At 33.9% G+C, this 23,021-nt stretch overlaps 1 protein-coding gene across 16 annotated transcripts in view; it reads left to right on the top strand.

Annotated features, from left to right (window-relative positions):
• NRXN1 (neurexin 1) overlaps positions 1-23,021 on the top strand; it is a 716,955-nt gene that overhangs the window by 316,880 nt on the left and 377,054 nt on the right. For all 16 annotated transcript variants that reach the window (XM_032185606.1, XM_032185602.1, XM_032185608.1 and 13 more), the window contains 3 exons: positions 15,069-15,191; positions 19,960-20,341; positions 20,867-21,057. In XM_032185606.1, the coding sequence (XP_032041497.1) occupies positions 15,069-15,191; positions 19,960-20,341; positions 20,867-21,057 (696 nt within the window). The remainder of the gene's footprint in view (positions 1-15,068; positions 15,192-19,959; positions 20,342-20,866; positions 21,058-23,021) is intronic.

Genomic DNA, 23,021 nt, shown 5'->3' on the forward strand with positions numbered 1-23,021 from the left:
ACATTAAGATTTTACTGAAAAGCAGTAGACTTTCCAGTTATGATATGTCAGCATATCATTGAATTTTACAAGGCCAGGTATAAATAGTTTTCCATTTAGTATATACGTAAAATACATCTCTTCTGTGGATCAGCTTTCTCTTTAAACATTGGTATACTGCCAAAATATCAACAGAGCCCAAGGGCATGATCTGGAGTTTACTGAAGTTATTCTCCCAAAACTTCAGGCTGAACTCTTGAAGGAAAATGGGGAGCAGGAGATCCCTGAAATATCGATGACAAGAGGACCACTAGAGGATGGGAAAGCAAAATGCCACAAGCATGTAACAGACCATTTTACCAATGGGGGCAAAGTAGTCTCCAGGATGTCCTAAGTGTATATGAATAGATTGTCTTGAATTAATAAATCTAGATTTATATAAACGGGTCCTATCTCATCTTTTGTAAAAGGACTTTTCAGCAGAAGTAGACTTGACCTTTCTACTATTCTAATGGGAAGAAGCAGTAGAAAGCAAGTTTTTAGTGAATAGCAGGTCCTAAATTACTCTTATTCTACTTTTATAATTTTCTTATTTAGCATTTGAGAAGCAAGATTTAATCACATTTCAGGATGGGTAATTTAAATTATCCTCATCATTTTTTGTCATGACAGAAAGTGGCTGTTATAATCTAATCTTGTAGGGATATTGAAGAATGATGTTCTCCTTAGTAGCAGTGTGCAATTATAGAATCACAGATTCATTTAGGTTGGAAAAGACCTTCAAGATCATCAAGTCCAGCCATCAACCCGAGCTACCAATTCCCATCACTAAGCCATTTTCATTATTAAATGCTTTTTCTTCTTGAGAAGAATATATAAATGCTCATGTAATATCATTCATATGTTAATAAACTGGGCTGCCATAGCAGTCATTTCACAGGAAATCTCTGCTACTAATGGTCTCACAGGAATCTCTACTAACATATTCATACATGATTGGGCAAAGAGGAGGAACACTGAGATAACAGTATTTGAAGCAATTAGATAATTTTGGAAAATCAAACAAAATGCTGCACATGAAGGTTTTCTAAAGGGTTTCAAAATGCTGAATGACTGGATAGTAAAATGGTGGGTGGAATTGAATATCAGTACGTACGAAGTAATTCATACTAGAAAAAGTAATTTAATTACAGCAATGGATTCTGTTAGTACTGAGCTGAAAAAATTGTGCCATCATTGTAAATATATCTCATGTAAAACATTCCAGTTCTCAGATGTGACCAGAAGTCCCAAGGGATGTTAGCAACTATGGGAAAAGGAGGTAAAAGCAGAACAGAAAAAAAAAGCTTTATGCTATTGTATAGTCATTGTCCACATCTTGAATGCTGTATGCGTTTTTAGTTTTTGTTCCACATGATGAACTAAAATAAGAAAAATACAGTGTACTGCAACAAGATATTGGATTGGCTTTCCTACATGGAAAAGCTTAGCAAGATAAATAAATAAAAAATCTGGGAATATATTCTGATGTGTTATGATTACACAGCCATGAAAAGCATCAAGAAGTTAATAGGTAGCATGAAATTGAAACACATGAGGACTTAATGTGATAAGGCACTTTCTGTAGCCCTCAGGCAGTCTATGAGATGTTAGTCAATGGAATCTGTAACTGTATTAAACTAGCAATTACTATAGAGTGGCTATTACTATAGAGTTATACTTTATTACTATAGAGTTAGCCACTGCTGAACGCATAGTACTGGGCTAGCTGGGCTTCTGGTATTACCTGGCCAGGCCGTTTTTACATTCTTAACAGCATTTCATGGAAGAGAGGTTTGTCATTAGCATTAAACCTGATGATCTAGATTCAGCCTTATCTCAGAAAGTCAACTACAGAAAGTAAACTACAATCTGCTAGAAGCTTGCAGCATACAATCCTTTCTAAACATCAATTGCTGATCATTGTTAAAGGCAGAATATAAGACTCAGAACTCAGGTGTAAAAACCAGAATGGCTGCTTATGTTTTGTGCACCATTTCCTTTCTAATTTTGCAGCTTCATTTCCTAATCATTTTACCATCAGTTTGTACCCAATATTCAAAGAAAATGGAATACAGTCAGTGAAAGGAAGAATATATGCATCTATCTTGCATATAATCATTCTAAACTATGTAATCAGATTCTGTGAAAATCAGAGTGTTATCACAGAGGTGGCAGTGGAATTCACAAGAAAATATTTCAGTAAATACTCAAAAACAAGCAAACAACAAAACAAAAAAAGCAACATTCTTAGTTAACAGTTAAAAACAGTCAAGTAGTTTGGATAAACTATTATTTATTTCTACTTCATACTTAAAAACATTGAGAATTTTTTTTGACTTAATATCAAGAGTTTTCTTGATGGAAATTTTGGTCTGAAGCCCTTTTAAAAGAAAATGTTTTTTAGCATTCAGTATTAAGAAAAAGTAGCAAAAGTAACTCAACATGGCTCATATGGTAATGCTTCTAAATTTATCCTTAGATATGAAATGTTATCAGATTTCACATATAAATACCTTTATTCACTTTTCACTTCATTTGTTTCTTTCTTAGAACACTGTTGCTAAGGAATGATGCTGTTGTACTGCTCATATGTTAATGCTTTTATGTATTTGTTAATGCATTTAAATGTGCTTATAAATTAGAATTCTGTGGAAAAAAACTTCAGTCTTTCTGTTATTGGATTACAGTTTGAAGAGGTTATTTCATGTGATAGAGACTTGTTTAGTATTTTTCCAAATGAATCTGCCTTAAAAAAAAAATAATAGTAAAATCATTAATATTTTGGTTCAGAAAGCAAGTAAGTATATTAAGAATATGTTTAGGACTTTTTTCCAAATAGGATTCCTTACTAAATCAACGCTACGGTACTTATCTCCAGAACTTTTCAGGGGAAACGAAACAAATAGTCATTTCTTCAGGTAGATACTGCTTTTCTGATGAACAGATCACAGGTTCACAGCCTTCATTGCGTCCTAGTATATAGTAGTAAAGAATTCATATAAGTGTTCATGTTTTTTTGCCTTTTTTTTTTTTTGGGGGGGTGGGGGGAATGAAGAAAAAAAAAAGAAGAAAACAGGTTCATGTATGTAACACTTAAGGAAGAGGGAAATTATTACAGAATAAGAAGGATGAGACGCCTGGTTTTCACTAGCACAACTGGTGAGCATTCCAGTAGGTCTGAAGTACGGTAAGGTGAACTGCTAAGTTTGTTCCTCTCACTAGATAATAGATATTATGAATAGAACAGTTCAACATTATTAAAATAAGTGTTACTGACTTCAGTGGAAATCTGATCAGATTGTATTTCTCACTTTGGTGTGATTAAAAAAACAAGCTGCATAGGGAAAGCTTGACTACCTCTTGTTCAAAGAGGGCAAAAAAAAAAAAAAGTTACCAAATTGCAGTTTTGCTTAAATTAAAATGATTAAGGATAAATTCCTGACAAGAAATTATTTTGCTTCTTGAGTGTAAAGATCTATGAAATTTGATGTAGACAATAATGAGAAGTACATATGCAGAGAGACTTTGTCCTTCTATATGTAGTGCTGTAATGTAGAAATAGAGTTCTTTGCATATTTGTGTAAATACAAGTTTGCAGAAGTTGATTTCTGAGCCATCTGCGGCATTTTGATTTCCAGTTCTTTATTTCACCTGCAGAAAATATTGTGTAAGTATGTATTAGCTTTAGCTATATGGCTGTTTCAAAATGGTACGTTATTTTATCATTGCTTCACTTCTCTGTAGTAATCATTACATGAGTTCAACTTTGATGAAGTCTAGTAAGCACTTAGATACAATATTATTCTTCATTAATGTTATAAGAACGGTAATTCATTTTTCAATGTACTTTACTGAAGAGCTAAAAACATCTACACCCAGAGCAGTTTCTTTTATTAAAAACACTTATACCATATCTAGCACATTTTGCATTTGTGTCTATTAAAATGCATGAAACACCTATCATAACATTTTAAGCACTCAGTAGCTTATTACTGGAACCACATAACTGCTTCCTTATTATGTCTTCGTGACAATGACTTTAACAAATTATATTCAGGTAGTTGTTAAAATTTCCATCCAAGCACAATTCTCTTTTGAATGACATGTCAAGAGGTTAACTTATGCTCCCTTACAGCTGATTTCTAGGCCTCAATCTTTCAGACAAGTCACTTCAAAGGAGTTATGACTCTGTTGAGTTGAGAAATCAAGATAAAGTTGGCTTTCTGAAATGCAGTCCCCTTTAGGAAACGTGCAAAAATTTTGCCGCAGTTATTTGTCTAGGCAGTACTGAAGCAACAAGACACAAGATGAAGACCAAGACATGGAATGAGAAAAAAGCTATTAAAGGAAAAAAAGGAGCTCTGGTTAATGTAGCTTATACTAATTCTTTGGTATTACTGCTCATTCATTTTACATTCTGTGGGATTTTCCTCAGAGGAGTGAAGTGTATGTATGTAGATATAACATTTAATTAGTTAGAAGTTCCTCTCTGTCTCTGCACCTTAAGACTTTTCTTAATACTAGTAAAATCTGTGTGGAAAAGAAAGACCAAATAGGTAAGTCAACAGTTCCATTTTTCACGCATATGCCATGAACTGTTTATGGATGACCTGTGGAAATCAGATCAGTAATGGAGAATAACAAGCACAGACAGTATGCTTACAACAACTAAGGAGTTCAAGTTTTACCAAAATGTAAGAACTATAGTTGAAAGTATATGTGAAGATTACCTATTGAATTTTTGTCATTTTGTCATACTATGATTGTCCATGCATTCTTTACTACGTAAATTTACAGCAACTTTGAAAGGAATTTCCTAGAAGGGAACAATGCAGATGTGTATACCACAGGCTATCAGAGGAAGAACTTTCCTTGCATCTCCAGTTAACATTTTATAGATGACAGAAGATACTGAGGAAGTCTGTTGACAAGCTAATCAGCTATGAATAAGAACAACACTAGCTAGAAAAGACTAATATGGATTCTTGATTTCATAAAATGACATAAATCAAGATACAAAGCGCACTTTAAGAAACTGTAAGTAGGAACATTTGTCAAGAAACTGACTTTTTTTTTCTTTCAATAACAAAACTGTCATTTACTGACACTGAGCACAACTCTTAAGAGAAAACAAATGGCAAAAAACATTTGAGATATTCTCTCAATATTGAAATCAATTTCATCTACTTAATTTTAAAAGTCATTGTGTTCATGAGCTTTAGTTTCATACTACAATGTTTCATACTACAAGAGATGGAAAAAACAACAGCCTGGAGGTAAAAGATGCAAAAAAAAAAAAAAAAAAATCGCTTGACTGTATATACCCTTATTCTCAAAATTTGCAAGTGAACACTGAAAAAGGAAAACCAAACCTCACTACTGCAGGTGTCACAGTTACATGCAGCTTCAGTTGGTCACCTTAAATATATATGTGGGAAAATGATAGAAGCAGCTGAACTGTAGCATGAAAAGCTTCATATAGAATGCTGCTTAGTGTTACCAGAAAAAAAGCCTCATTTGAAGAAAAGAAACGCACTTTGGTCTTCTGGGTGACAAAGCTAGAAAAGTTGCTGTAAATTTACCTTTAATAAAATGCCATATTAAATATATGCAAGTTATCTCAAGCAGTCTCAGACATAAGCGATGTGTAAGACAGTCCAATACTTCTGTTCCCAACAAAAACTTAATTGGAATAAGTATCTAGTGTGCTTTAAAATTGTATTTTAGGTTTAAGAATACTGAAAAAGTATGTCCAAAAAATCCAGTTTGTATAGGGAATAGTATTCTTGCTGGTTTCCTACAGGTAAGGAACATCAGACCTGGCTTCTCTCAATTGAAATAAATGTTTAAAGGACATTTACAATATCATCTACAATTATATTTTGAAAAATGTGTGTTCTTTTTTCTTTGTAAGAAAGATTCAAAGAACTATTGTTTACCCTTTTAATAATAGTGGAGTATTTATATCTTAAGATACACATACAATTTTTATGTTCCTGCTACTGCCAGTATACTGAGTGTTCTTCCCTGTGTCCCATATCATCGATAACATTAAGAATCTTAATCCTGGACACACTCTGGTGCAGCCAGAATGGCGGTTCCTCAAAAGCTGAAAAGGTCTAAACGCAAACAATGATGAACTCACTGCACTCATAACTGTAGTGAGGACACTACAAGAATCATACTCAGAGCTAAAAATGACATGACATAGTAATGAAGACATACACAAATCAGCAGAAGTGTTTTTGCAAATATTTTATAATATAATTTAAGAATGTACAGGATAAGAAGCATAAACCTTGTACGTCTTCTGTTGTATAAGATGGAAAAATCAGAGAACAATTCCATACCCATCAAAGTCAATAGGGACTGCTCTTTACAGAATAGAGATCTCTCTGTAGTCGTACATTTGTAATTCCTGAAAATAATCTGAAATATCTATTTCGGTGTTCCTTGTTTTAATCCTGTCTATGTCCAAGATTAAGCATCCAAGAATAAGCAGTCTTCAGAAATTGTGTTTTTAATCCATGATGATTATAAAAATCTTTTAAAACATTTAAGACATAAGCAACAATTGTAAATCTTTAAACATATTCTCTTTATACTTAAATAGGCAAAATGTTATAAGTATTTAGTATTTAAGTATTTAGTATTTTCATTACAAAGAAAGAATATGTATATCTGAATGTGAGATTTAGTTGTTACATAGCTTATAACAGCTGTGCCTTGGGATGAAGACACCTGTAAATTAAGAGGAGCTTATTCTTAAAATAAAGTCACAGTCCATTTTTTTTTCCTTTGTGTGCCAACTGGTTACCAATCTGCTTATTCTTAACACAATGTTCAATATATAATGGTAAAATGAGATTTTTTTTTTCTGTTATGTTCATTTTTGCCTAAACATAAAGGTAATGCTTTTATAAAAAAGGTAAATCATTGAGAAACATACATAAATTGTACTTATCCTTAAAATGTACTTTAGAGTTTTGACAGTCATGGCTTGATATAAATGGGCACAGTCAATATCAAAGTCAGAAAGCCTTTGTGATCAAAGATTTTCCCACTTCTTCCCATTTGTCAGTTACAATCTAACCAAAGTATACCATATATATACTCCAAGTCTCCCAGAGGAAAAAAAAAAAAAAAAGGTACTAATATTTTCTTCCAAAAACACTGCAAGTTAGGTTATGTTTCCTTCACTGTGTTTAAATGGAAAGAAAGAGTTAGGTGGGAACAGTAGTAAAAGACTACTACTCATATCAGGTTCCTCCACCATGAGGGTATGCTTAGAAATCTATTGCTAATGTTGTTCATTAGCCTTCAAGCCTTCAAAAAGCAGAAAATGAACTTATCTTGGGATCTTTTTCCTCCTTAAAAACCCATATCGCACAAATCAGAGTAATAAATGAAACTCCGTTAGTCACACGAAAATAATGAATATTGGACATTCAAGTCATTTCAGAACAATAATAATAATAAAAAAATAAATCGAATTCCATTGTTGGTTAAAATTGATGTTTCTTGTTAGTTTTGATACTATTTTACACAGCAGTTGCCAAGTCAGTACTTGTGATTTTTAATCATATTCATATTCTAAGAGGGAACACAATAAACACAGAGAACTTCAGATGAACTTCAGATGAATTAGACAGAATTTTCTACCAGTTTTACAAAGTTTTTTGCTACATAGAAATTGACAGGATTTTTTAAATTGAAACCAAATTCCAGGATAAGAAAGTTTTCTATAATTAAAAGTCTGTATCTGCATAGGGAAATTTTTGTATTGTAGCAGTATGCTTCCTTGTGCAACATGCTAGCTTACACAAAAAGGTTATCAAGACAATTTGATTTATTTGATTTATTCTGTGCCTCTGTATGTGTAGGTAAATTGTTGCAGTGATTCTGTCCATGTTTTTCAGATCCCTCCTCTAGTGTCCAGACTTTCTGTCTGGTTTCTCTTACTGTCAGGTTTCAGTGTTAATAACTCCAGGCTCAGCTCATGTGGTGTTCTGGGAACTGGGGAGCTGGATGAGAAAATGGGGTAGCAGGCTTGTGAAATGAAATGGCTGCTTTCCTAATGCACTGAAGTACATAAGTAAAATGAAGCTGAAGATTTTGATTTCAAGGTGTTTAAGTGTTAAGTGCACCTTATTCTGTCCAAACAAAAAGCTTAAACATATTCAGATTAATATTTTAGTGGCAATGTCAAAACTAATGCAAAAATAAACTAGGGTTTACTAAAAGCCACACAAGTAGTGTGTGGAAGTGAATCTGCTGATTCACAAGTCAGAGTTCTAATGTTTGGGTGCCCTTAAAAAAATTAACATAATTTGAGGCAGGTTATGACCTTATGGTTTGTTTGTAATGCTGACCATACGTTTTTTTTTTGGTTGTTGTTGTTGTTTTGTTTGGTTGGTTTTTACCTACAATAAATACAACACATATAATCTTGAATTGAAGCCTACTTTAAATTTGCAGTTATTTAGCATAGAATTGCTGTGTGTTGCACTTGCCTTATGTACAAAGTCCATTGTCATGCTCAAGATAATTTCTGAAAATTTGCCTGAAAGTGTTTAGCAGTAGAATGAAAAAAGCAAGAACCAAGGTCATTGACTTTGGTGTACTTTTGTTCAGGTGGATTCATAAAACCTACAGTAGCTGTAGCATGTTTTATCTGATAGTTATGATCCTTAGAGAATAGTACAAAGAGAAGGTGTAGTCTTATTAAAAATCCATAGATTTAGCTGGCTTCTGTTTTTAGCTGTTAAAAGATAATTCTACTTTATTATTTCCAAGAAGGAAAATCACCTGTTCTTAGGGCTGTTTGTGTTTCACTTACTTAGACATGGCTTACAAAATTAAAATTAAAATGCAGCTGATTCCTAGCAATAAATATTTTAAATAATGGAATGAGTAGAGAAATGTCTCTGAGCTAGGTTAGGCATTTCATAATGTAAAAACAAATCAGGTTTCTCCTCTCATGTACTCAGAGTTCATGTAGCTGTGACTGCAATTTCAAAACCATTTTTTCAAAAAATATGGCTTTAATAACATATACCTAGTTATTAACAAGTGAGGCACACTTCAGAATTTCAGTGTCTTCTGTGTATACTTTTATGTATCAGGGAAGTCTAGCTGCCAAGACTTACAGCTCAGAAGTTTACTGCTTTCTGGAGTTTTTGTTGTTGTTTGTTTGTTTGTTTATTTGTTTTCTCCATGTAGGTGAAATTAAAGTTCTGTTTGTAAAGTTCTAGTTCTGTTTGTTGTGAATGGGTTTGCACAAGACATTGGTTTACCAGCAGCACCTTTGTCAGCAGGCACCAAGAAATCTTACGATTAATCAAATAGGTCTGCATGTGTTCTGTCTTCCTTACTTGATCCACTGACTGTGTAAACACTTGTATCAACAACAGTTAATATCTCACAGCTCTGAAGACATTAATGGATGGGTATGCCCCCTATCACAGCCCAAGTTAAAAGCTTGCCTTAGGCAGAAGATAGACAAGGCTGGGAGAGAGGAGATACGTAGCAGTTCAGATTGTCGTCAGGGAAAGGAAGTTCATAGAAAATACAGAAAAGTGACAGGCAAATGCCCTCAGACCCGGTTATGGTATTTCATTCCTTGATTTGTTGTTTTTCACATGTTTCTGTGCATTATTTTATGCTGGCTTTCCTTACTACACAACATTAAATGTAGTCAGCTTGTAGTTTGGTCATTTAAAGAAATCCAACAGAACTTTCAAAAGTACCTTGTTTATCTTTCTGCATGTCTACATGAGTGCATGTACAGAAATAGATTTAATATTATATTTCAGTTTCTCAGGATAATATGGGAAAACCTAATCTACAAAAGGAACAATGGCTAATGAACAATATTAGCAACTCTAATCTGCTGTTTTGATTTACAGAATGTCAGGTTTAATTTTCAAAACTAACAATAACACCCTAAATTGACAATACATTACCTAAATTGCCAAAGGCAATTCTGCCTATAATAAATCTATTGTGGGATGGAACATTGTGAGCAAGCAGAGCAGATATGTTTTGCTTGATGTTATTCAGTGAATGTACCGTTCTTGTGCAGGTATCTGTTTGACTCTGTTAGGAAGAAGATAAACTTGACAGAATTCTATTGGCCTGAGATAAGACTTTCTTAAGTTAATTTGTCAATTAGTTTTAAATGATAAATTGATACACATCACTGATTTTTAAAAGGCAACTAAATTTTTCTGTTAGTAAGAAACGTGCATAGTCAAGCAATTTCTGAATTATAAATCCAGATGCAGTCATTTAAAACACAGTTGATTCACTTTAATAATTGACTTTTCAAATTAAGGTTTGCAAATGGGTGGGTCAGAAGATCAGAATCGTTTCTGCAGCCAACCACTATAGAAATGATAATGAAGATTAAGAGACTTACCCCTATTTGTCTGTTTCTGCATCTGGTTCTGGAGGAACCCTTTCTGAATACTCTCCATGCTGCAGACTTAGCCACTTACTCTCTCAAATTTCAAAGGGAAAATGCCACTTGAAATTGATTGTGGTATTATGAATAGTTGTCCATTAGCAAACTAGGCTGAAACCCTTGACTGTAATGACCAATGAAGTGTTACTATCAGTTTTCCTGTAACTGACTTGGGTTCAGTAGGTTAGTATAGCATTTCCTGAGTCATCCCATCTCCTTTCCAAGTCTCTTTTTACTTAGTCTTGCTTTTGATATTTCACTTTTTATACGTACTTTTGATCACAGAATTTAATGCTTCGATCAACTCTAGGTGGCATTTTGTTACATGCCTCCCTAGTGGGGTATGGCATTGTAGGAGACAATAATACCGTCTTGGTTCAAAGATAGTTTTGGATGTGTTTTTGTACAATGCCAAAAGCTGGTATCTCAATTCAAAGTGACCGGTTTGGTTTAGGATATTCCGTTCAAACAGTTGATTAAATGTTCTCCCAGCTTGAGTATAATAGGATAAAAGTCTATAAAAGAAAAATTAAGTGTATGTGCCACTATTAATTAACAGGCCCATTTGAATTCAGCGTATTTTCAGTTCTTGGACTAGGCTGAACAGGCTACCCACAAGTGAGTACATTGAACAGGAATCTTCATAGGATATTTAGAATATTTAGTCCATTGGAAAACGATGTTTATCTTTCAAAGGTTTATAGTTCTTCCCATTAACTGCTAAAAGAAGCAAAATCAGTTAGATTCTAGCTGAGGTACTTATAGTCCTCTTCATTGGGTGCTTCAGTAAGGATATAATTTAGGATGTTCGAGGCTTTACATTTAAATGTCCTGGTTCGTAATGAATTCCATCATCAAAATTTGTACCTCTCTTGGCCACACAGTCTGTATTCTCCCATGGGGGGGAAGGCTGTACAAGCAATTATGTGGATGTGCTGGTTTTACTGCCAGGATGGACTATGAACAAATGTGGGAGACATAGAAGTGCCTATATTTGTTTATTTGGTACTATCCAGTCACTCTAGGGATGCATAAAATCTTGTAGTTATTTAAACCTTTAACATAGAAAGAGATGAACACATATATTGATAATAAAATTTTATTTAAGCAAGAGGACATAGTGGATTTTTGTAGGTTACAACCTCTCTCTGAAAGAAAAAGTTTAAGACTTTAAGGTATTGGTATCTGAAGCAGTAACTCAGAAAAGTGAGTGAGTGCTGGGTACATGAAGCAAATGGACTGTGTCCTATCTAGAAAGAAAGAAATGAGCTCCAGGGGAAGGACAGCGTGGGAAATACATTCAGATTGGAGAGACTTAAGGTCAGAAGGGTAGTATCAATCCACAGAAAACACAGGAAAAAATCAATTGGGATTTTTTTTTTTTTTTTAATAAGGACTCTTTTTTTTTTTTTTTTTTTCCTATGGGAGACATTTAATGTTTTGTGGTTTTGTTTGTTTGTTTTTTAACCCCCCTGCATGTACACACGCACACACACACACACACAACATGGTATTACACCAATTCTTATTTAAATATACTAGCACTTTCTGTTGGTGTGATCTTACTGAAGTAAATGGAATCAGATGAGTGTCTTATTATAAGACTGAAGAGTCAATCCTTTAGTGGATTTAGATTTATAGTAAATTCACTATAAACTAGAACACTATAAACCAGGACAAAATAAGAGTCTGAACTATTATGATCTGAATAATAGTTCAGAGTAATATTGTGATCTAAATTAAAATTCAGTCCAATATACTTGAAAGTCACTGAGGAAAAATACTAATTAAAGCTGTTTGAGGTAGCCAATGTCATCTGATAAAATATATAAAGAATTTCCTACTGCAGTCCTTTCACCCTTGTATGGTATCAAAAACACGTGTTTTTGTGACTGGGTGTGCTTAAGCATTTAGAAAAGTTTGTCTTAAATACACTACGCATGAGCACATTTACTACTTTGATAAGCAAAAACATATTCTTGGCCAGGAAGCAGCCCAAGCCCTACATTCTCTACAGGAGAACACCTGTTCTTCCCTATTCAACTCTTCAACCTCAATGAGAAACAATGCTAATTTGCAGAGATGTGGCAGTTATATATACAATATCTAGACAGTAGAACTTACTATTTTGTGGTTCCATATATTCTTTCTGACAAAGAGGAAGTCTCTCTTCTCTCTTAGAGGCAGCTTCAGGAAAGGAACCCTCTTTTCCATACAAAGTATCAGGTTTCTAGAATGCTTTCAGTGCATTGCTTCTATCATGTGTTATACCCAGTTTCATCCCTGTCATCCTATTTCCCTTTCATTCCAGATCTGGATTGCACGCACTGCAAATGAAGGCAACTCACACAGGCAGTTCTCACATTTTTAACTCAGATTTTTAACTCAGAGAGTAACTACAAAAGGAAATAGACTGATAACTGGGAAAACATACATTTAATATTACAGCAGAAAGGGTTTACAAGTCCCTAACCATTAAAAGGTAATAGGTGTATTTGCCTGTATAAATGTGAGCAACTCCATTGGATTTGATATTCGTATACACTGAGGCTCCTTTACATGAATAAGACACTATAGGGGGTTGTTAATGTGAGAGCAAATTAAAATTGCATATGCTTTTAGGTCCCTTTAGAGAACCATGTGAAATAAGGATTATTAAACAGTCCAACTCCTAAAAAGTAGAAAAAAAAATGAGTTGGAACAAAAAATGAATAAGGATTAACATATTTAAAATAACAGTAACTGATCTATTTCTGCATAGGTCTATTCTCTCTAACCAAAATTTTTACTGATGACATTATTTTCTTTAAGTCCCTCTCTTGTCTTCCACATGTAGTTAGAAACCCCTTCCTTTGGTACTTTTGAAAATACCAATGAAATGTAGGATAATAGAATTTTCTTAAAGAGAATTATTCACTGTATCTATATCATTGTATCATTAAAGAACATTATTTACTTAAGTTTTGTTCAAAACTGCCCTTTCTCTTGTCAGAATAAGTTAATATAGAAGGAACAGAATAATTCAAGTAGTTGACACAAGTGAGTACACATGAATCTCTTTCTGCTGTGTTTGCATACTTCCCCTAGTCTTGTGTAAATACAGAGAATTAATCAGAGAGAGAAGGCAACATGGTTATCAGTAGAACCTTGCTGTCTTTGCTGTAGCTATTGTTTTTAATGCAGAAGATACTTTGACAGGCTCAAAGATTGTATACAAAGGCAGAGCAATCAATGCCAATTGAAAAAAAATGCTGATAGGGAGAAAAGAAAAAAAAAGAAAAAAATAAAAGAAACAAAAACTGTCAAAATCGCTGAACACCCACATCAGGCTGTTTCCAATATGCAGTCCTGAATTCAGACAGGCTTTGATTTTACAGAATGTTCTATAGTATACCCATCTATTAATAAACCTCTCTATCACAGTTAGTCTGTACCAGGTCATGAAAGATTAAAGGAATCCAAAAAGAAATGTGCGAGAGTCTCAGAACCAGTGGCATATTGGATATAGTCACCTGGAAAATTACAGTAGAGGTAATGGGTGCAATGTCAAGTTCTCATGTCAAGTGTTACTACACTGTATGTCTTTCTTTTTGTAACCATAAGCCTCAGTCACATAAACATAAGTCACAGAAACTGGAAAAAAAAAAAAAAAAAAAAAAAAAAAGGTAAGGGAGGTCTGCCTCTATCTTGTGAAAAGGTAATTCATTAATTGCAGATTAACTTTCACTTTTGGACAGTTACCACATAGTGTCAATAACTCAGGTTGGAGCACAAAAGTTGTGATTGATTGGTTCAGTGCTTGGTCAATCTTTGATTCATATCAGAGATAGTTCTCAGTCAGCATTTCTCTTTCTCTTTCTCTTCTTGGTCAATAGCGCAAAGGATGATTTCCATAATCATTTTATTGACCATACTTCAGTTGGTGTGAGTACATTTTACCATATATAAAATTGTATTTACTTCAAAAGTGCTTGTTGAACTGCTTATAAAAATAGAGTACAAGAAAAAGTAAATGAGATGAAAAGGGAAAGTAAAATTTGGTGGTCAGCTCATATTAGAAGGAACTGAATAGGAATATTAAAGAGTCATCAAGATGATAAGGTAATAGATAATCTTCTGAGAATCCAAATAAAAAAATGTAGGCTGATGTAGATAAAGAAAAACTTGACATATACATATACACATGCGCGTTTACTGCTTATACCTTTCACCCAAACTATTTTTAATGAAGGAACAAAATTCAGTGTTAAAAATCCATGTTGAAATTTTCCTTCTGGCGACATTTCTTAAAGTCTTGTTCATGACTGTAAAATGTGTAACTAAATCCATGTTGACTGTACCCATTTATGACAACCTGATTCATTTATTGTACATATATAATAAATTTATACAGTTAAATAGACAGTAGAAGTGTTTTAAAATAGTAGCTCTATATTTTGAAAATTGCTTATACTTGGTAATTTTCTTGCTTGATAATGACTTTTGGTGAGTTTTGCCCAGCCAGTCTCTTTCTCTCTCTCTGTGAGGTTCACATGTAAACTGATTTAAAGATTGCATAATGATTGTTTGGCATATCCTACAGGCAAAGGTCCAGAAACCCTTTTTGCTGGCTATAACCTCAATGATAATGAGTGGCACACAGTGCGTGTGGTTCGTCGAGGAAAAAGTTTAAAGTTAATGGTGGATGACCAGCAGGCCATGACAGGTAGTATGGCATTGTGACTTCATGTTACTTGGAGGGGGGTGGGGGGAAGGGTGTTGTGGAGGGAACACACAAAACAAAAAATGAGAGAAGTAAAATGCCTTTATCTGAAAGCAACCGACACTTTCTTTATTTGAGTAAGATCTATGTTGTGCATCTTGAAATACTATTACTACAAGTGCATTTATTACACTTGACATTAATATTACTGTAACACTGCTATTGAAATTAAGAAAACCTTCATGCTGACTTAAATGAATATTTTTATACAGTAATTGGAGAGAAGTCATTTGATACATCACTAATGAAAAAGGCAAGTAAAACGCTTTTGCTAACATACTAAGTTTAAACTAAGACTAAGCTCTAAGCCGTTGATGTAAGGGAATTTCAAAAACATTTGAAGGGTATTTTGTCACATTTTCAAGTCTTGCGTCATGTATGTCTTGAACACTAGAATGGTAGTTTTGTTGTGGGAATAAAAATGATATGAATGCTAGTAGATGTTACAAATACATTCCTATGATGTCTCAAAAATGATAATAGAGAAGATTTTTTTTCTGCCTTTGTTCTGCTAAATATTTCTAACATGTGTATTGTTAATAGGAACAGACCTTGATTTCTTGCACAGTACATTGAGCCTACTTTTGTTTTATCTATTTAATATTTTCCTTTGTTTTTATGTTTAAATAGCTTCTATCATTTGTTTTAGGCTTTGTTAAAATGGTAACAATTTTAATGTTTTTTAAACGGAAAGCATGTCCTGTAGTCCTTTTTCACTCCAACCAAATACTCAATATCATGTCACTGGTAGAAGAATAATTACGAAGGTATTCCTGGAGCTGAAAAATATTTCTAGGATCATATATTACCAATAGATCTTCCAGATGTGAAGCAAAGATTTAGTCTGTGTATGTGATGATGTTTTGGGTCATTGTCCCTAGAAAGCAGATGGCCTAAATCTGTTATTTTCTTGTCATGAAAATATATATATAGTACCTGAGGAATTAGATCAAAAATATCTTCTTGCTGCCTCAACTCGTGACTGAAATATTAAAGTTACTTTTGGGACTCTATCTAGTTAGAGGAAGCTGTTTAGAACAGAAGAAAATATAGTCTTTAAAACCAAATTTGTATTTCCTTTGCTCCTTATGGCAGAGTTTACATTAAAACACAATACAGGTTACAAAGTCATCAAGAAGGATTAGTTTTGCTTTTGGGATGAGTGCAAACTGCTTAACAGAGCTGTAGAAATCTAAGATATATATGAAAGAGTGAAATGAAAATCAGAGTTTTCTATGAAGTATAGTGTAGTCAATGAAGTAATAATCAAAGAATGCAGGACTCCACTATTTTTTAGTCCTTCTAAATTGTGAATCAGATGTCATGATCACAGCAAAGAAATGTTAAAGCCAGTGAGTTATTTCACTTTAGTTGCCTGTTAATCCAGGGAAGGTACTGTCTGTCCATCCAGCTTCTTGTACAACACTTGTATCCACTCCAGATGTCAGTACACATATCAGAAATTTTCCTGTTAACTCAAAATAATTCTCAGATCTTCAAGCTGGAAGTTGCCCACACACGCATAATCCACAGATTTTGATTTTTCTTCACCCAAAGGGAGAAAATTGTCCCAGTACTCTGGAGGGAAAAAATCTTCCAAAATTCCCTTCTGGAAGCTGTGTGGACATTGCTGTGGCCTCCTCCATCTGCGAGAAGGAAATTGGTGTGAGAGAAGGAGCTATAGGAAACTTGAAACTCTGACAACAAGGGAAATCTGCTGTTAATCCCACGATAATTACGTTTTCTTTATGGAGTATTTCTGTTGCCATATAGAAACAGCTGTGTTTTTGGGTTTTTTTTGGAACATAAAATTTTCTCCAACTTAAATTTGTACTTCCATCTTTGGTAGACAGTCAAATGTATACAATGCAATTAAACATGTAATAGTTTTGAATTTCCTAATGAGCTAGTGAAAGAGTTGCCGTATCACATTGGAGTGCTTTTGCTTTAAGCTGCTTAGAACTTCCCTTCAGATGTCCCAACAATCAGAAATATGGTTAAAAAATAACCTTGAAGTTATTTGTGTGAAACATTATTATTGGATAACAGAGAGAATGAGGAAAAAAAATAAATAAATGGAGTTGCTTCCCATAATTTCAATTTCCTCTGCATTTAAAAAACAAAACAAAACAAAACAAAACAAAACACCACAGGTCAAGAAAGCTTAAGCTGGAAGGGAAACCATTAAGTAGTTCAGCCTGAGTTTCCATCTTTACATGTTATAAAATATCACCTATTCATCCATTTATTGAACACTCTGATACACTCACCTTTGATAAATGTGTAATTTATGCATGGGTAAACAATCGTTCAGAATCATAACTAGCTTCCATTGGAAGTCATGCAGGTAATTTTGTAAATTTTGCTCAGCGTAGAAGAGTTCAAATACTTGCAGTACATTATTTTATTTCCTTGAAATCTGTAGAGAATAAAAGACAAATGAAAGAGATTGCTACAGTTGGATGTTGGAAAGGATACCTAGCTCATGATTATGACAAGACGTTCACTAGGCCTTTTGTATGATGTTCCATAACACTAAAACAGGTAATGCATTTTGTGCACCAACCTGGCAAGTTTAAATAACAGCAACAAAACCACACACAAAACAGACCAGCTTGTAAGTAAAAAGTGGAGTTTCTTTCTTCATTGTTGTAGCTACAAACACTGTGGAGCATTATGTGAAGTCTCAAGTCCTGTTAGCAACTTTGTACAACTAAAATGTTAGGAGGAGATTTGGGATGTGAGCCCAGATTTCTAGAACTTTTTTTATTACTGTGCTGTAGAAAGAAATACATTTAAGCTAGTGAATGTACAGAGGATACGGAGCTACAGGCCAAAGCTTAGTGGATTTTTGCCATGGCATTTACGCAATGCCATCTGAAGTGATATAAGGCTGGAATATATAATGTTCCTTCTCTAAAAGATGAACTTCAACTCTCTCTGGCTGGGATCTAATATACAACTCTTGGTCTTGTAGAAAGTTGTGGATCTGGCATTTTTCAAGACATTTCCCTGGCTGGTTATTGCAAGGAAGAACCCACCTTCATTAATATATGAGGGAACAAACATGTTTAGAAATGATGTTTGGAATGTTTGGAAACAAGGCCACCAACAAGGCTGTCCTTGGGGATTAAGAAACTTCTTACACTGCTCAGCCTGTATGATTACTAATTGCTGATGGTGTTTAGTGCTATCAGTGAAGTCATATCTTACAAGGAATGCATCCTGCTTGGAAAAAAAAAAGAACATAAATTATTAGCTTTTTTTTTTTTTTTTTTGGGGGGGGGGGGGTCTGAAAGGTATTAAGGTATTATTCACTCTAACTTTAGTGATATATGTATTCCTATCGCTGTGCTGTGACTGAACCAGTTTGTGACTCCATGTCACTGGGCAAAACCCAAATATATTCATCTTGCCCTAATACTTGTTCTGTTCATGCACGTATACACAGACACTTATAAAAGCTATGAAAGTCTGAGCCTGCTGCAGGCATATCCAGTCTAAGTCAGAGCTCACTCTCTTCTATTGAAATAGTACATACAGGACAGAACAGAGGGAACTTGGCCTTCAACACTTTGCAGTGCAACTGAAAGAACATTATAAAGCAACTTCATGCCAGTATTTGTTCCAACTTGCTGTTAGCCCTCTTTGTAGTACATGAGACCAAAAAAATCATAAGGAACAGGCAAATCTAGCCCGTAGATTAAGTTGTAAAATTGATTTGTAATGAAAGGAATTTTGTCATCAGACCTGTACAATGTGTTGATGAATTTTCCTTGTACTGTCCCGCTTCTTTAAAATGAGCCTGGAGAAAAAAAAAATCTATGTACTGTTAGAAAAGGGAGCTCTCCAGTGGACAAAATTTTGGTCTGCTGGATAAGTAATTTAATAACTAGCTTAAATACTGAACTGTACACAGCGTGCCGTGGCAGCATTGATGCTTTTCTTCAGGCTAGCTATACAGTCAGCAAATTTTAGACTTTTGTCTATGCACAACACGGAAGGACCCAAGTGTAATTGTCAGGCTTGCTTGTGTTCTCCTCTCTGATGTAATAAAATCCCTTGCTATTTTCAGGATTACAAAAGACACTGGCATATCCCTTACTGCAGACTTTCAGCTTTGTTCATCTCTTGGGTTGTGACTGCCTTCACCCATGGTTTGTCCCCATGATAAAAAGCTTTCAAGGAAGGTTCTATCTACCCTTGCAGGACAGGTATTTTCAGGACTGTTTAAACAGGAATCCTTTCTTATTCCCATCAAATCATGCCTTTTTAAGCAAAACAGATGGAGAAAAACCCCTCTGACCCTTACACTATTCTGTGAAAATCTAGCATTGTAGTTTTAGCTTAGATTGATCCTTGTATGCTTAATGTTGTGTTAACTAATTGCTCTTGCTCATAGTAAAATCAATTATCCAATTAACTGTAGCCAAAGTGTGGAGTTTTATTGGCAGTTGTATATACTATGGTACTGTTCTTCAGTTTAGAAAGCTTGCTGTTGGCCTTATCCAAACAGAAAAAAACTTGGTGGAAAGATTCCCAGATGTTTAACAGTAATTTGAATGAACTTAGAAAAATCTTCTTCAGAGTCAAGGATTGCCCTGAACATTCTGAAAAGTGTGATTTTTTTTTGCAGACACTTAATCATGTGATGTGTTTTTTGACTTCCCATTTCAAATGCTAACATGTATTTTCTTTTTACTGTTTGAAGGTCAAATGGCTGGTGACCACACACGGCTGGAATTCCACAACATAGAAACAGGAATAATAACTGAACGGCGCTACCTGTCTTCTGTGCCTTCTAATTTCATTGGGCATCTGCAGAGCCTTACATTTAATGGCATGGCATACATTGACTTATGTAAAAATGGAGACATCGATTATTGTGAGCTAAATGCAAGATTTGGGTTCAGAAACATCATAGCTGACCCTGTAACCTTTAAAACAAAAGCAAGTTATGTTGCATTGGCCACACTACAAGCATATACCTCTATGCACCTTTTTTTCCAGTTCAAAACAACCTCTCTGGATGGATTGATACTTTATAACAGCGGTGATGGAAATGATTTCATTGTGGTTGAATTAGTAAAAGGGTATGTATGGATGACTTTAATGACAAAAACATTCTAGACAAAAAGTATATATATTCAGGAGAAAGACAATGGAAAGTTTAGAATACAAATCTTTATCTGACTGGGTATATCTGATGGATGAATGTTTTCTCATGTTAAACTTCATATGAGTTTTTCTTTCAGATAAAAATAGATGCCCAAAAAATATGAAATTAAATAATACACATAATTTCTATAACGTTTAACCCAAAGAAGCATTAGATGATAGCCTTCCTCTTGTTCTCTATGTATGTATGTACGTACGTGTTGGTACAAGGAATTCTCCTCATTTTCCAGAAACTTGGGAGTTCATCTCAGTTCATGTAAATGACCAGTGATTTCTCTGAATTAAGGTTGCTTGCCCATTTGACATTCAGTGTTATCTTCCTTTTTTACCAGTACTACTGAGAAGTACAAGGAAATAGAAAATATAAGATGTATTAATAATTAGTGTCCCCTTGATATGTAAAGAAAAGGAAACTTCCATTTTTTTTCCTATTTTCCCAGCTATTTACACTATGTGTTTGACTTGGGAAATGGTGCAAATCTCATCAAAGGAAGTTCTAATAAACCTCTGAATGACAACCAGTGGCATAATGTGATGATATCAAGAGATACCAACAACCTCCACACTGTAAAGATTGACACAAAAATCACAACACAGAGCACAGCAGGAGCCAGAAATTTAGATCTGAAAAGTAAGTACAGTAATTCCTGTATAAACTACAGTGAGGATCATTACAGAATGATAACCTGAACAAGTCATGCATGTATTGTAATACCGGATAAAATTAAATCTGAAAATAATTTGTATTTCCACACAAGAGGAGATTTTGTTAGCCTGACAATGCCAATTCAGTAGTAGTTCTGCACAGTTAGGTTCAACTTTAAATGTAGAAAATCTAAGAACACAGAGTGGACAAATATCATACCAAAAGATGACTGAGGTATTAAGGGAGCTCTAAAAACCTTACAAAGAAGGCTTGACTTCATGTGAACATAAGTTACGTAAGTGACATGCAGAAACCACAGCCCAAGCTGTACAATATAACTAAATACGCTTTGGAGAATTGATGACTTCTGTGTAAGAGGTTTGGGGAATATTTTGTCCTGGTTCCCATTGTTAATTATTCCACACAAAACTTACCTTTTATTGGGAAATAAATATGATGCAGTATTTTTATATAATAAAACGTGTGATAGGTAAAACAATCTTATGTGGCAGTCCTCTAAAGAAATTGTCAGCTATAAATAGAAGTTGCTCTGTGTATTATATAACATGTATTATATAAGTATATATAACTATATACTATATACACATACTTAAATATCTATTGTAATTTCAACTGCAGTATGTGATAAACTGTTCTGTAGATCTAAAACTACATTTTATAGGTCCAGATAGATTCTTAAGATCTATTTGGATAACCAAACTCATATATGTATTTTAAAACAAGTAATAGTAATTAATTGTCAGGATGGGCTTCTGAAGAGCTCATTTCCATCAGAGGAAAGTATAATTTATACTGAAAAAGTATACTTTTTAAATACTGCCTACTTAATCAAACATAAGAAAAAACATTCTGGTCACATGAAAAAAATATCATATATTTTAAAAAGCTTTATAAAAGTTCCTGTTAGGAAAACCAAAATTTTCTAACAGTCAAAGAAAATTCAATATTTCAAAAGCTGGGATGTTCAAAGTAGACATTAATATTCTATCAAGAGCTTGTTCCTTGCTAAATTTTCTTTTATCTACCTCTGAGTCACAGATAATGAGCTAACCTTAGTAATTATTCTGGATTTTTTGATATTTTACATGTTTGCTTCACTTGAAAGTGCTATTAAGATTGTTAGGAAAACTGTATCTTGATATTTCATAGTCTTCAGTAAGAGCCTTTTTATCAGAAATGCTTGGTTTATAAATTAAAGCTTTTTGGATCGCTCATGCTCCATTCTCAAAATTGTACTTGAAAATTGTGCCATGTTCTTTCTCATTTTTTCTTTCCTGTAAACATAGTCGATGTTTCTTGAGGCAGTGTGATACTTCAGAGAGATTTTTGATATTGTAGAGAAAGTGTATAACTTATTTCTTCCCCATTTTTTGCAACATTAAGTACTGTTTCTGTTTATACATATGCACAGTCTTTTTTTCAGTATATTAAGTAGACATAAATGGAAAAAATAATCCTGATTAGAACCGATAAGTAAGGTACCACAGCCATTTTATTCTACATCTTTTTCAAACTGAAGTGGTGTGTCGGTATGTTGCTTTGCTTTGCTTAAAAGTTTGTACAATGTGCTTAATAAAGACACTAGAGGGCACTGTTATTTCATGAAATATGCTGCTTTGTGCCTTGCGTTCACAGAGCCAGCTCACCAGCTAGGATAACCTACAAAATCTAACATTCCTTTGTTTTCTTCACTTTGAAAATTCTACTTTTGCTTTACCCTTTTGAAGTAAAAAAGTATTCATAGCTGGTGCATTTTCTAACCTTGAATTCCAGTTGAAAAAAAAAAACAAACCAAAACAAAAACAAAACAAAAAACAACAAACAACAACAACAAGACAAACAAACAAAACAAAACAAAACAAAAAACACAAAACACCTGAAGAGCATGAAAAAACATACTGAGAATTGAAGTGGGAATTGTATTAGAT

The sequence above is a fragment of the Aythya fuligula genome, chromosome 3 (genome assembly GCF_009819795.1).
Source record: "Aythya fuligula isolate bAytFul2 chromosome 3, bAytFul2.pri, whole genome shotgun sequence".
Taxonomy (NCBI): domain Eukaryota; kingdom Metazoa; phylum Chordata; class Aves; order Anseriformes; family Anatidae; genus Aythya; species Aythya fuligula.